The sequence below is a fragment of the Rattus rattus genome, chromosome 4 (assembly GCF_011064425.1).
Source record: "Rattus rattus isolate New Zealand chromosome 4, Rrattus_CSIRO_v1, whole genome shotgun sequence".
Lineage (NCBI taxonomy): Eukaryota > Metazoa > Chordata > Mammalia > Rodentia > Muridae > Rattus > Rattus rattus.
The window spans coordinates 140,133,330-140,149,153 of record NC_046157.1 but is presented as its reverse complement, the minus strand read 5'-3'; the positions used below and the strand labels follow the sequence as shown (position 1 = coordinate 140,149,153).

The window sequence follows — 15,824 nt, the reverse complement described above, 5'->3', positions numbered from 1 at the left end:
ATGAACTATTTGCCTTTTATACTAAAATAAAATTTCTCAAAGACTTTGCATAGTATTATTTTTGAGTGTTTGCTAAAATGAATTACATAAGCTCCCACACTAGTGCTGTTCACCATCTAAAGGGCATGGAGACAGCTGGCTTTGAGGCTTTGGAGAAGAGGTCCGTCCCCACTGTGCAATCTCTGCCATTTATACTGCCCTGTCTGGGAAGCCCCTGCCTGCCTCAGCCTCCTGACTGCTGGCATGTACCATCATTCCTGTATACAATGGCATACTTAGAGAGAAGGTTCCAGTACTTGCTAGGTAAGTAATATAAATGATGATACTGTGGCTAGGAGCATGAAGCTCGTATATAATTTCCCAGATATTTTTAGTGTATGTTTGCATATTCAGATGCCACTTTACACAATAGCTGGCACTGTATCTTCTGTTTTCCTTCTTAGTGGTCTTCCTCAAGCTTTGTGGCTAGCTTCTGTTCATTCTTCATATATTATGGTTTTCATGTTTTAAACTTAAAATACTTGCCTGTTATTTCTTCTGTGCCATTTGCTTTGCTCCCAGAGTGACCACCTAGCTTGCTCTCTCTCTTCGTATTTTCTGTGTCTTAGGGAGAAGACTTCATCAGAAAGATCTTCTATCTGGTAAGATTTGGAAACAGAAGAGGTTCAAATAGTCTCTGTGAGCATGATGCTGTTTAAGCAGCCTGTTCTTGGCCTGTGTTTAATATGTACCTAGATCATAGATGGTTCACAGTGCTCTCCATTTGCCACAGCGTATAGAATTGTTTTGCTTGGGCTGTTGTTGTTTAGGGACAGGAGCTTGCTGTGCAGCTCAAGCTAGCTTTTGAATATGCACTCTTCCTACCGTAACCTCTGGAACACAGAGATTGTAGGCATGTGCTATCTTGCCCAATCTATAAGAAAGCAGTGTTACACTTTATTTATTCCATTGAGTAATTATGGATTATCTTTTATGAAGTACACAGTGTTCTGAGAACATGTTAATGTCAAAAAAAAGTAAAACTGATTAAGGTAAGTCAGTATTCAGTTACTGATTTATCTGGGGTTTTAATTGGGTAACTCTGGGGAATTTCTTTTTCCTGGCAGTGATCATTCTGACTTAGCAAGAGTTCAACGAAAAGCAGTGTTCATGAACAGTAAGATTATACGGTAGCTGAAAAACAAGACCATTGGGCATAGGAGCACTGTTAATTAATAGAAACTATATGTGCTTTCTATCTACTTCTAATTTTCATCTAAAGATAGAATCAGCTGTTATATAGTATTTTCCCTCTAACTGTTCTTTTTCATTAGTTCTTTGAAGTTTTGAGTTTTATGCAGTGGGTTTTGATTCCTGCCATTATTCTTAATGTAATGTAATCTATACAAGTTCAGAATCCTTTACCAATAATTTCAGTATCTAAGAATCTGAAAAAGCAGCTTTTCATGCAGTTCACAGCCTGATCTGAAATGCTGTGACAACATTTATTCTTGACGTTTTGTCTCATTAGCTATATATATTTTACTACAGAAGCATTACTATTTAATTATTGCTAGGTCTACCCTTGACTCTTGGCATTAGCACTATAATTGTACATTGACTCTTGGCATTAGCACTATATTTGTACATTGCCCCTCGTATGGGTTGGTTTAGGAGATACACTAAGCTATATTTCTTCTGTAGTCAATTTACAAAGAAACTGTTTATTAAAAAAAATTACTATCCTTTTTTAAAAAAATTCTTTAAAAAATCATGATTCATTTTTTAAATGTTTAAATGTTAAATGATTAAAGCTTTATAATATAGAAGGTGCAGTTATCCCATTACACATGAGGCAGCTTACCTCTTCTTTGTTTAAGTTATGTTCATCAAGGGGCTGAAGAACAACCATCCTCCAGCTGTTGAAAATACAAAAGCACTTCAAACAGCTGTCATCCAAATACATCCATTTTATTTCCTATATACAGCTAAATGCACTAGGCTTGCATTTCCTCGAGACTTCCATAATTCAAATGGTTGCATTTTAATAGCTTGTCATTTTAAAGAGAAAAAATATTTTTTATAAAAAGGAAATAGAAGATTAATCCTTATACCTTCCAGTGACTAGTCCCTTGTGTATAGCTGCATTTTCTAATTATGTGCTGGCTTTGAATGAACTCAGCGGTAAACTCATAAACTGGCTTTACCAAAAGGAGGAGAAATGTAACCTGATTGATAGTGTTTTCCAGTTTTCTTTGGTAAGGAAGTGTGTGTCATGCCCCCTTTGGAATTAGTTACTAGCTGCTTAACAACTAGCTCACAGAACTTTCCTGTGTAGGTTGAAAAGGTTGCTATGGAACACTATCACTACAACAATAGTCCTCACTGTGGAAAATGCCAGTTCTGTATATATGTAACTCTAGTACCCAATAGAGTACCAGGCTTATTCCTCAGACTAACTGTGAAGTAGGAAATGAACTACAGAAATAAATGGAGATAGATCGATGGCAATGTCTATAGCTGGTACCCAGCTCTGTGTTCATCTCCAACTTTTTCTATTCCCTAGTGCCATATTTATGTCTGTAAGAGACTGCTTTTGTTGTTGCTATAAAACATGGCTGCCTTCATTGTAAATGGATGCGTATCTTCTCTAGCTCAGCTTTCTTGTATATACTATTCCAAACCTCCATGCCTGGCTAGGCCTTCCATACTTGTGTCCGTGTAGACACTTTTACCCTCATGGATTGTTTTTATTACTGAATTATAAAGAAATCAGAAATTAATTTTGTTCACAAACATTACTGTCTTAACAGTGTGAGTACATATGCAAATATAGTTGTTTTAATTCTTTGCAACCAATTATATCTCTTTCATAAAAGGTAAGGACTGTATGTTGTAGTTTTTACACTGCTAAAGTCCATGCTAGTAAATATATACAATAAATGAAATCAACTTTATCTCTACACCATAGATAAAACCTGCTTTAAATGCTAACATCAGTTGGTTTAACATAAAGTCTACTTTAACCATTTTCCTTTTGTGCAAATAGGGAAGGGGGGTTATTTGCTCTTAGTTATAACTTGACTCTGAATTTAACTTTACTAAAGGAAGAAGAAAGGAAACATGTAAGTATACGTACCGTGGAGTAAGTATTTCTTTATACTGGAGTTTCTCTAATTTGGCTGGTGCTACTAATGACATGGGAATCACAATGTTATCTATATCGTAAGAGCTCTCACTTCTTAACCTCCGTCGTGCAGTATTCTGCAACACAGAATTGTACTAATTTACAATAACGCTTTAGTTATTGTGGTGATAATACGTCTGGCATGGATTAGCAAAATAATCCTACAGGCTTTTTACCAGCTTGTTTTCTTTAGAATTCTATAAAGCTATTTTAGAATTTACTGTACACAATTTAAAAGCAACTTACTTGTGAGGATGAATTCTGGGTTCTTGATGTAACATTGGGATTAGAGACAGCAGTAAAATTGCAGTGAGATCCTGGTTCTGAACGTTGGAAAGCAAATTCTTCAAATCTAGTCCTTTCTCCTGCTGTGGAAAGAACCCTTCAGAATGTCACATGTTAAAAATAACCATGTGTATTAGAATTATTTTCCAAAATAAGGGAGAGGTGATTGAACCTTATTTGTTTTTATTTGCTTACTTTTAAAGACATAATCAGAAAACAAAAGAAAATAAAACAAGCATCTTAGCTATATTCTTCTACTAAATATTCCTATATTTTAGGGCCTCAATGTTTTCTGCCTAACGTGTATTATATGATTGTTCCTTGAGCAGTCTTTTCTTCTGTCTTTTCCTTATCCTTGTGTTTAGACATCCTATGGATTAGAGTATCAAGATTGACCTTCAGTTTCTTGTCTTTTTTCCTTATTTTTGACTGTCTTATTTTGTGTGAGATTTGCTCAGGTTGATTATCTGAGTTATTTTTATGAATTTTATTTAATCAATTTTAGTAGTAATTTCAAAAGATTCTGGGGTTTTAGTATTTATTTGATATAGCATCTTATAACTTTCATTAATGAAATTCATTTCTCTCTATTCCTTTGATATCTGCTCTTATTGGTATGTATGTTTCTGTCAAGTTCTGCTTTTGTTCCTACTTGTCAGTATAGTTGTAGTTCACTCATTGAGTGCTCTCATCTGTACTACTCCACTATGAATTGTCGAAAAATATTTTCTTCATAATACAAGATATAATAGGACCACCTCCATATTTACATTTCTTCAGTTGTAAAAAATATTCTCTGTGGTATTTTCTTCACATCAAAATCTACATATAGAAATTAGTAATTGCCTTCCAGTTTTCTTTTGTCCTAGAAGAATTCTTTATCAGAGCAATGTCTTGTTAGGGGGCTGCCTACTCTTATTTTATTCATTTTCTTTTAGTGATCCCCTATCTATTAAATTTGATTATATCATGCATTTTTATTTAGCTAATCTATATTTCACAGTCTGTTATTAAAAGATAATCATTTTCCCCATGTGATCCTTGTCTGCTCTTAAGTGACAAAATCTCTAGATGAATTTGAGAGCTTGTACCTTTTGTGCCTCATATGTTTGATCAGATCGTACTGATTATAGGTCCATTTTGAAAGTGAAACTAGATACTCTAGGATATAAAGATAAATGTTGATTCATTGTATAAAATTACAAATTGGTACATTTTGAATGCAATTATTTTCTAATTTATTAAGTTTGTCCATGTTACTGAAATATTTCACCTGGGAAAGACTTGACTAATGAGTATGATATTATACTCACTAGAACAGTGAGCAGGAACCAAATGTACACAGATTACTTTCTCTTCAAAATATATTTTGCTGTTTTTAATAACTACAGTAACTGTCATCTCCAAAGTCCCTACAACAAATCAACTTAATATTATTAGAACAGCTCTGATTTTCAAGTGTTAGATCTTGTTCATCTTGTAAATGTAAATGGAGAGACTCCTAAGGAGAACTGAAGTTTGTTGGTTGAATCCTGAACACTTTCTCAAAATTTAAGACATTTAGTAATGTTCATAAGTTCCTGTCAGAGAGCCTTATACTATCTTAGTCTGAGCTTACTCTAACCTTGAAGACTCAATTCAGTACAGGTGACAATTCACAGAAGGCAAGTAACCAAAAACTAGGTAAGAAATAATTAGTTGTCATAAAGTGGACAGATACCCAGCTTAAAAATTCCAAATTAAGCCCATGAATATACTCATGGGGACACAGGTGTTTTAGGTAGGTAGTAACTAGTCTGGATTATAAATTCAACAAGACAAGGGTTCTTTGAAGAATATTTTTTCTTTATTTTCAATATTTAAACTAATGGTCACATCTTCAATTTAACCTACCTAATGCTGTTTCACTTAAATGTCTTTTTTTCCTTCCCTGTAATAGTTGGGCAGATGATTGTGACCTTATTTGAGGCTTACATACAGGTGAATATCCATTTCTCCATTGATTCAGAGAAGTACCTTGTACTAAAACAAATGGGGAAAAAAAGAGGCTGTGTGAAGTTTTTGTCCTTTAACAGAGACAGTAAACATGCTAATGTTTCTATTTAAAATGTTGAAATTCTTAATTTATTTGTTCAAAATTACATGGAGTGAAATAAAAACTCAATTAGCAAGAGGGGTGGCTCTTAAAGAAATAATAAATGAAATAGTAGCATTCCCCAAAAGTATTCTCATGAAATGTCCAATTTCCATTTTTATGTTTACTTATTTGTAAGTGGATAAAAAGAAGGTTCTATGTTTTCAATGTCTTCAAAATCATTGAGCATTGGTTCATTCAGCTCTGTGAATCTTGGATGAATACTGAAGTTATCCTTAAATCTGTGAACACTTCAGTACCCAGTGAGCTTCAACATGGTCATGAGATATGGACTCTGAAAGCAAGAACTTTATTTCATCCAACTGTGATGAGTACCACTGTTAATTAACTTTAAAAACCTGAATTTTAAATAATTTTAAATCAATATCTCTGCTTCAGTTTCTTCAATATATTTGTAATAGCAACTCTCTTGAGAATATGAAGATTCAATATATTAATTACTGAAATAGGTGTTTCTCCTGGAAAATGTGCCATAAATGTTAGCTTTGTTATCATGAGTGCTGTGCATCTGAACCTCTAGCTCAATCAAGTATTGGTCTAGTGAGTATATTGGTTCCTTTGGGAAACAGGATAAAGGTTTGCAAATGTTGAATGGAATAGAAAAAGTATAAGACTCAAATGTCAGTGTACGCTAAGGGCAAAAGAGAAGTCACAGCTAACATTTGTCATGAATCCAGTCACAAATGGTCGATCACCCTACAAGAAGCAGTCGGATCCTTTGTACATAGGCATATGCATAGGTGCACATGTTTGTCAGCAAAAGCAGAATACGAATCAGAGTTGATGAAGAATCTGCCAACCGTCCTGTGGACTTCAGCAGAAGTGCAAGGGAAAAGGATTGCCACGCAAATGTGATCTAAAGTGTGTTTTCTTAGACCTACAGGAAAAGAAAAGTGGCCACACAAAGCTGATGGGGAACAGCTGGTGCATTGTGAAAGGCAAGGCAGAGCTCACTCAGCTAGGCCAGCTTCAGAGGTCCTCTGTCACTCGGGTAACAAGATCTAGCTTTCCACAGAGAAATGATAGTTAAGGTAAGGTCCCCATCTTATGGCCCACTTAAAATATTCTGTCTTTCCAACTTCAACCTGAAAACAGAGTTGAATCCAGATCTGCTTTGCTCACTAACTGTAAATAGTAGAACAGTCCTGGCCATAAATACCAACTTCAAATGTGAGTATACAAACTCTTGAATCTTCAGTCCTGACACCATAAATAACAAACTAGACCTGAACAAGCCACCTTAAGAAATAGTTTCTGGTGTGTTCCCTACCTATAGATTAATAATTGGTCTCTTAAAAAACGAGAAAGAAACACGACCTGGAAGCCTCTCCAGAGAAATCTCAGAAATGTAAAATATAATTGTTCAAATTTTAACTTAATGAATTGAGCGATGTAGTGAAATAACCGTAGCTAGAGAATCAAAATTTGGGCTGGAAAAGCTTGTCCAGTTGAAAGAACAGAATGAAGAAAAGAAAATGAAGTATGAAAGAACAGAGTAAATGAAGAAGAACATTTGAAGAAACAACTGTGAATTTTCCCTGAATTGCTTACATTAATTCTTTAGATTTCAAAGAATTCACTTGAATGCTAAACAGCAGATTTTTTTTTAAAAAAAATCTGTTGTAAGTCATGATAGTACAGACAGATAAATATACCCTAAAAGTTACAAGAAAGGAATTTAAAAGAATAGTAAAGGAATAAGGATTAGTGAAACTGGAAATAAGAAAATAATGACCAGGAAAACTATCAAAATTCTAAAGACATTAAAATTTCCTTCCATCCAACAAAAGGAAAGATGTCAGAAGAAAATGTCAAGAATCATCTTCGTGTACCTAGACAGCATGACAGTGGACAGGAAGTTTACGTCAGTGGTATACTTTTACTGGCAGGTGGGTATTTTGAGTGAGTCCCATCTAACTTGCCCTTTAATTATCTTCATTACCTTTTAGGTCATAGTGAGGGGAAAGCGGACAGAATAGCCTGTATAAAGGTTGGGAACAGCTTGGTGAAAACAGCAGGGCCAGTCTCTCTTGTTGTAGCTGAAGGGTCTCCCATTACTCCCCTAACATGACTTGAAAGGATAAAGGTAACAGTTTGGAATCTAAATATCATTGACTATAATGATTGAAGGGAAATACTAACTAGGCTTTCAGTCTAAATAGGTTATAGTGTTGGAGTTAGTGTAGACATAAAGAGATCTCAAAACAAGCTGCATGAAGGAGCCTGAGCTCTATGGTTTTGGATTGCTCGAGGTCATGCTTCTCTTATAGGTTATGTTTTACTTAGGTCACACTTCTCTTACTCCTTGCAGCTATTCACTCTAAACACATAAAGTTAGACAACTCTGACATACTCTTAATTCACAAAAATCCTGAAACAATACAAAAAGTTTCCATATGCCCTTTACTCATGTACTCAGAGCCTCTTCTGCATGATAGTAAGGTCTTTACATATCCACTCAGTTGTCAAGAATCAGGAAATATTACTGGCTAATGTATAGATTGATTCACCAGTTATTCATGTAATCTAATGAGCTTTAATCATGTGATACATTCCTTAGGTCTTCTCCCTTACTCATACCCTGTAACAGTTGGATAAAAAACAGACCTTTCTATTGGCTTTGCTGCCATCTGCTCTTGGTTGGACTAATCATGTATTTACTTAACTTCACATTTTGACTTTGCCCACTTCCTCGTCTGTAGTCAACGTGACTGTGTAATAGGACAGGGAAAAGTGCTTTAGTAAGCCAAAGACCTGTCTGCTTATCTCACACATTTACTCAGAGGAATACTATGCTATTTGTAGAGACTTGGAAGCACCACATTGTCTTATGTCACCACAGTATGTGTTTATTTCAGTTACTTAAAGTCTTGAGTAGCATATGTCAACATGTATATGACAACTTACTAGATGATTGTGCCAGTATCTGAATCACCTGAGATATGGAGTCTGAGATATGGACCCTGAAATACAGTCTTGGGTCCCATACCAAACTTCTTGAATCTGCATTAAATATTGTTAGTCTGCATTCTAACAATATTCCTCAAGTAATGTACTTGCATGTTGAGTTTTAAGAACACTGGTCTGGAACCTTCATCTTTGTGTAAATTCCAGAATGGCCATCAATATCTTTATCTTTCTGGAATTCTCTATTTCTCATCTCCCATAACCTTTCTGCCTTAACACCTATTATAGATTGTTATGTGTCTCTAATTCTGTAAGAGTTATCCTTGTCTTTGCAGTGTGTGTGTGTGTGTGTGTGTGTGTGTGTGTGTGTGTGTGTGTGTGTGTGTGTGTGTGTAATTTCTGGTGCTTTATCTATGATTTTCAGCATTCAATAGTATCTTAGCACAAAGATCTTCCCTATATGGAACTCTACTTTTCTTTTAGGCATAGGAAAATTTCTAATGCTCATTTGAGTTGAGAGTGGTAGGGAATAAGAATAGGGGAAAAGAGACAGATAACACACAAAAGAATATTGCATTGGTTTGCCTAGTAGAATAGCAACATGAAACTCAGGTATTCCAACTCATACGTTTAAATGTGGCATATGGCATATCACTACATTATTGCTAGGTTCAATATCAATTATTGCCTAACATTTTATACTGCATCACCACCATTAGAAGAAACAAAATTGCCTTCTCGAATGTGTGTGTTCATTTGTGCATATTCCCTTTCACTCAAAAATATGTACATTTTATAATTATGCATGTCAAACATGAAATCATAATTTACACTAGGACATGTATAAGTATTGTTATCTCATATCTTCTTCATTATTGTTCAGTGTGATGTAACATTTCTCTGACCATTTAGGTATTCTGTAGCTGCTGCACGTCAGTTGTTACTATCAAAAGCAACTACTATTACAGTCTTCACAATACCATCTTTCTGGATTTTAAAAAAGAATTTATTCTCAATGAGTAGAAGTATGCCCTATATAAGTGCCTGAATATAATCTATATTTTATAATACTACTTCTCTCACCTTAAGCATAGGGAATTTCTCCTTGCTCTAGGCATTTTGAATTTTTTATTAACTTTAAAACACAGAGACTCTTTAATAATGATCTCTCATGAATTCTGCCTGTGTCAATACTTGGTGCTATTTTAAATATTCAAGAGTATTGTTTTTATTGTAGTAATAAAAATTTAAAATATTTCAACTTATCAATAGTTTGACAGTCACAAACTGTAAATGTTATATTTTCATTTTATATAATTATCACCAGCCATACCTAGTTTTTCTGATTCTATACTAGGAGTCACCTCAAATTTGCTTTAATTTGCTAGATGAGAACTAATCTTAGTTGGTTAGTATTGAATTATACAGAGTAGAAATAAAAGGCTGTTGTTACTCAGTGCACAGCCTTTGGCCACTCATTCTGCTCTCCAGCTGTACACTGTGTGATTTGTAATCAAGAATAATACCTGCCTTTTGTTTAAAGGACCTAATATAATTTCAAGTGCCTTTGGATACTGTTGACATATAAGACTACATGTCAAGCATTCGTTTTTCTTGTCATTGGTCTTAAGATTTATATGTATGATTGTTTTGTCTGCATGTATGTATGCCGTCTACATGCCTGGTACATATGGAGGACAGAGAGGGCATAAGGTTCCTCTGGAACTGGACTTAGAAATGGTTGTAATCTACCATGTGGGTGTTGGGAACTGAACTCAGGTCCTCTGCAAGAACACATGCTCTTAACTGCTAAGCCATCTCCAGCCCCTTGTCATTTATGTGTATAGATTGAACCTCCTTTCTGCACTTTTTGTCTGTCTGTGTCTGTGGGCCATGGGCCTTTTGTTTATGTGAACTGAATTCCTTTCATTCAGTACCATCATACTCTAATGATTACAGCTATAAGGCATTCTGGTACATGACACCTTTTGGTCTTTTCAAAATTATATTTGCTGTCTTTCAACATTTTCTCTGATATAAACTTCAGAATGATTTTGTTTAAAGAGAATATTTCAGCCAGGCCTGATAGCACACACCAAGAACCCCAGAATTTAAGAGGCTGACACAAGGTGACCAAGAGGTGAGTGAGGACAGCAGACCTGTCTCACCCTGTCCCACTATGGCCTAGAATAAATAAATATTGTAGTCCAGGCCTCCCTAATTCTAGCAATCCTTCTGTCTGCCTCCTGAGTGCTGGGATTGTACAAAAAAAGTTCTTAATAAATGTAACTTCAAATACTTTCTTGCCAAGGGTCGTACATGCCTTTCATCTTAGTACTGGGAAGGCAGAGGAAGGCAGATCTCTTGAGTTCATTCCAGGACAGCCAGTGCAAACAGGGAAACCCTGTCCCAAAAATCAAAAGAAAAACTACAAAACCCTTTTGTAATTCTAATTAAAATTCTTTGTATACAGTGAAACACAGGAGGCAGACATTTAAGTCAGGAAGTGTCTTCTAACCAGAATAGTTTATTTCCCTCCATATGGAAACATCTTTCTTATCTCTGCAAAACTGCAAATTATTTCAAGTTTTCTTAATGTAAACCCTTCTTCTAGAGACATTGCCATTGAATGAAGACTTTGTTCCTTCACATATTCTGTGTAATTACTACTGCAATTTATAAAAGCTGGTGAGGATTTTTTTGGTGGTTTTCTCCCTTTGCCTTCCAGTGGTCTAAACTGAATAATTCAGGGCCTTCGAACACTGTGCAACCCACAGTCTCCCTCCGCAGCCCTAAAATGGCTGGATTTTATAATAAAACCCACTTAACATCTATTTATTTTCTTCTGGAGTTTTGTAGGTAGATATGTTTTACCTGGAAATAATTTGTTTGCTTTCTTTTGATACTAAATATACAGCTTTGCAGACAGTCAGAATATGCTGATATATGATTTCACATTGCTTCTAAGCATAGACAATGTCTTCATTCCTTTTCAGAGCAGTCATAAACAGTTTAATATAATTTCATTTTTATTTTTTATCTAAAATTATTAAAGCCAACTAAAATTAATTGTGATTTATGTTATGAAATAAGTGTGCAAAATTTTTTACTCAGAAAAAAATATATATTAGAATGGTTCTCAGATTTCTTGATCATTTCATGATTATACTCTTCCTCATATAAGGAAGATAAAATCTATGCTACTGTGTGGTTTTTGACATGTCTCTGTGGTTGAACTACATATTTCAATTATGTTTGTTTTCCCCTCTTCAGTGCTCTTGATGAGCTGTGCAGTATATTAAGATCACCAAGTCTACTACATAACTCTAACTTACATTGCACTGAATATCCGAACTAATAAAAAGCATTGGGATCCTTAATTTTACCATATAAGAAGAATGTTTTCTATGTGTCAATTCTTTATAACTTTCATTCATTCATCGTTATTCATTTCCTTCCTCCCACTTTTTTTCAAATTCTATCCTCTCCTTCCCTGACTCATGTCCTGGGACCAAGAGCCTCAAAGAGTAGGCAATCAAACATACTTCTCTGTGTATATGTGTGACTTATGGAAAAGTATTAAAAATTAGGATTTGCATTTATTCTTTTGTTAAATTTTATTTACTTAGAATGCAAAAAAAATGTAGACAATGTAAAAATATGTACAAATGCACAGTTTGTGAATGGGACATACCAGGTGGTGGTGATATGATACAGTCACCTACAAATTTATTTTCAGCAAGCTCTCCTTTTATGTCAGTCTTCTTGAATAAGGTCTCAAAATGAAGGTGAAGGGGAATTTCTGAAAAAAACAAAGGTAAAAATTATTATTGGTAAATACCACTTTCCATAGTCTAATACTACTAATTTTTTTTTAATAAAAAGCATATACGCTTAGGGGGAAAAAGTTTACACAATAAGGACTTTGAGAAGTAGAAGCATCATAGTACTTTTCCAAGAAGGTTAGTAAACGTGTTTAGAATGTTACTAATTAGATATAGTTAGTAAACAAGAAACTAGCATATGAACAATTCTAAGATCTTCCTTTAGTATGTAAGAGTAATCAGTATAAATGTGACAGTCTTCTGAGAAAAATGACAGAAATCACAAGATTTTTCCAAGAATATTTAAAACTATGAAAATTATTTTTATATGGTGCTAGCTGTTACACAGGAAACACCTCTGTAAGTGGAATGCATGAAATATCAAGTTTCACACTCTTATGAGTATAACTAAAGCTACTTGTATAAACAGTAACTCCACTAAGAAGTTCTCTTCCTTCAGTGACGTATGGAAATTGTGTTGAAAGTGCTGGTGTATTTTATACTCAAAGAAAAGCCAAGGTACAGATAAGGTGTGCTTTATATTCAATTACATAGTTTATTGTGTGAGAGAGGGGTGAGTTTGTACAAGTGACGCACCATCGGCATGTGGGAGTCAGGACACCTCGTGGAAGTTGGTTTTTCCTTCTGCCATGTGGGTCCTGGGATTGAACTAGGGTTGTCAGACTGTGGTAAGTGTCTTTTTTTGCCTTTTGAGCCACCTCACATCAAACTTCTTATGAATGGAGAGGTTTTTTCATTCATCAATGTAAAAGCTAGGCCAATGAGATAGCTTAGTGTGACAGCATGGTGGGTAGAGAGAACTGACTCCAGAAAATTGATCTCTCACTTGTATATGCAACAAGGCATGTGTATACCACATAACATACAAACACATAAAAAATGAATAAAAATTTTATCGAATATGAAGATAAAATCATTTTTAAAAGCATGAATTAACAGACTGCTTTCCCCTGAGAAGCATTTTTTTAGGGAGCTTTTATTAAAACCTATTGAATGTTTTGCCAGCAATATGCAGAATTAGTTATGAACACATATCAGGAGAGACTAAAAACGTGTCTGGATTGTACGCAGTGAGATGAACTGCTTTCTCAACAGTTGTGATTTATTTACTTATTAGTTTTGAGACAATGTCTCACTGTACAACCCTGGCTGGCTTGAAGCTTGCTATTTGCATCAGGTTAGCTTCAAATTCACAGAAATCTGCCTATAATCTGTGTCCCTAGTTCTGAGATTAAAGGGCTGCATCACCTTGCCTTGCTCAGGACTTTAATGACAAGTCCATGTATACGTACAAAAAATACAATCAAAATGTCTAAGTATCATGAATTTGATGCAAAAATGAGAATAGAAGTTAAATACTGTGCTTTAAAACACTGTTTAAGTTTTTGTCTTCTAGTTGCCTCAACATAACCTTGTTTCTCTAAAGACTTACCATACACTAACAGAAATACTTTCTGTTCTACCAGTGTTGGAAACAGAACAGAACTGGAGAAGGCCTGTGTCATTATTCCTATGTACCTTCCTAAAGTACCCTTTGGACTTTTAGCAAAGTATTTTGTTTATATTTGTATATATTTTATATTCATATACAGTATTACAACTAGAATATAAGTACCATGAGGGATTTATTTATACTTCTAGCACCTACTTAGTATCAAATATAGAGTAGGTATTAATTTAAGATTTTTGCCTAATACAAGAAGCTTTAATTTGTAGATATAAAGAAGGAGCTGAGCTTACTAGACTAGGATGCTTTAGAACTGAGGGATATATATATATACATATATATACATATATATATTGATATCATTTCAGAGTTACAATTTAGAATGAGACTATCACATCTCTCAAAGTTAAATCAAGAGAAAAGCAAATTACTTAATAATAAATCAACATAAAGGGTAATAGGCACGTGAGTCTAGTGATCAGTTACCTCAGCTCCTGGCTCCAATGTTCAATAGCTGAGTTATCTTGGATGGAAAAACCTCTCCAAGCTCAGTATGCTCGTGTGTAAGATGAAAAGGACAACATAATGTGCTCTCATGGGGTTATGAGAACTAAACAAAATATCCAGTGTGTTTAGTACACATAAATAGTTCCAGGGCTACAAAGTGGGCCCCATCTCAACAATCTCCCCCTCTGCAAAAATAAACCAAAAACATCTTTCAGACATTGCCTGTTCTTCTAAGATTGGATTTCATTATAGAAAACACTCAAATCTGTATGAGTAGCTTACCTGATGGCAATGACAAAACAGGATGGAAAGAGGGGTCTAGTTTTGAAACATGTTCTCTTGACAGGTGAGACTTGGAACTCTGCTCCCAGTTTTCCCAACTTAAAGGTGATCCCATGTAAGGCATCTGTGTGGTATTTAAAAATGCTTCTTTTGAAGGTAAAGTCTGCAAGAAAAAAAATGTAAGATTTTCATGTAATACTTTAAAAGGACAGTTGAAATTTAATACAGTATATATGAGGAACAGCCTGGCTTAGTAAGTCACCTTGATGTAGAATGAAATGTATCGGCTGCACATCTGGAGTGGTGTGGCTGGAAAAACCTGGGTCTTTCAAACTAAAGAATAATAGTCAAGAAAATAAGTCTTTTCATCATCACAGTGAAACACAGTAAAGAGAAAAGGAGTCCATAAAAATTAATGACTATTCCTTTGTCCATATTCAGTTCCTTCTACAAAAGCTTTACTAATCTTGGGCTGGAGAGGTGGCTCAGCAGTAAAGACCACTTGCTACTTTTCCTGAGGACCCAGGTTAAGTTCCAGCACCCACAGAGGGCAGATCAAGCTCCAAAGGATCTAATACCATTTAGCCTCCTTGAACACCTGCATACACGTTACACACTTACACTTTTTAAAAGCTTCACACATTTTTGTCACAAGTTTTCAGTTAACATTTTTATTATTTCCATTACAAAAGATTTAACCTGTTTTTATTTTAATTTAGATTTTTATTGCATATGAGTGTTTTGCTTGAATGTGAGTGTATAGTGCCTAGGAAGCCCAGAAGAGGGTGATGGATGCTCAAAACTGGTATTATGTGGGATTGTGAGCTGCCATGTCTGTGTTGGGAACTGAACTCAGGTCCTCTGCAAGAACAAGCACTCTTAACTGCTGAGCAATATGTCCATCCCTATTGAAGGTTTTTAAAAATGAAATTAACTGTTATATATTCAGCTTCTGTGCACAACTGTGCCCAGCTTTCTTATTTCACCGGTGTCTTTATAGTTTCCTTTAGTCTTCAGTAGGAGATGAAAATCCAAATGTACTGTCCTCATGTGATTCTAGCTTAGATGTTTCAGTTAATTCTGAACTCTTTGTCACTTGGAAATGTTAGCCATGCTGAATGGGTTCAGTTTCATTAATAAATAGAAAACTGACCAAAGGAGAAACTCTTGTTTTCCAACTGGTTATAACAGGAATAGCATTAATTTATAACAATTTCAAATGATGTATGT

At 34.9% G+C, this 15,824-nt stretch overlaps 1 protein-coding gene across 13 annotated transcripts in view; it reads right to left on the bottom strand.

Moving 5' to 3' along the window:
* The window catches only part of Kansl1l (KAT8 regulatory NSL complex subunit 1 like), a 105,755-nt gene that overhangs the window by 3,310 nt on the left and 86,621 nt on the right, over positions 1-15,824 (bottom strand). For 4 of the 13 annotated variants that reach the window (XM_032901265.1, XM_032901272.1, XM_032901268.1 and 1 more), the window contains exons 7-13: positions 14,595-14,757; positions 12,208-12,315; positions 5,345-5,473; positions 3,413-3,534; positions 3,119-3,261; positions 1,844-1,898; positions 526-638 (exon numbers count right to left, since the gene is read on the bottom strand). In XM_032901265.1, the coding sequence (XP_032757156.1) occupies positions 526-638; positions 1,844-1,898; positions 3,119-3,261; positions 3,413-3,534; positions 5,345-5,473; positions 12,208-12,315; positions 14,595-14,757 (833 nt within the window). The remainder of the gene's footprint in view (positions 1-525; positions 639-1,843; positions 1,899-3,118; positions 3,262-3,412; positions 3,535-5,344; positions 5,474-12,207; positions 12,316-14,594; positions 14,758-15,824) is intronic. The other 9 variants (XM_032901270.1, XM_032901273.1, XM_032901276.1 and 6 more) reach the window with 7 other exon arrangements.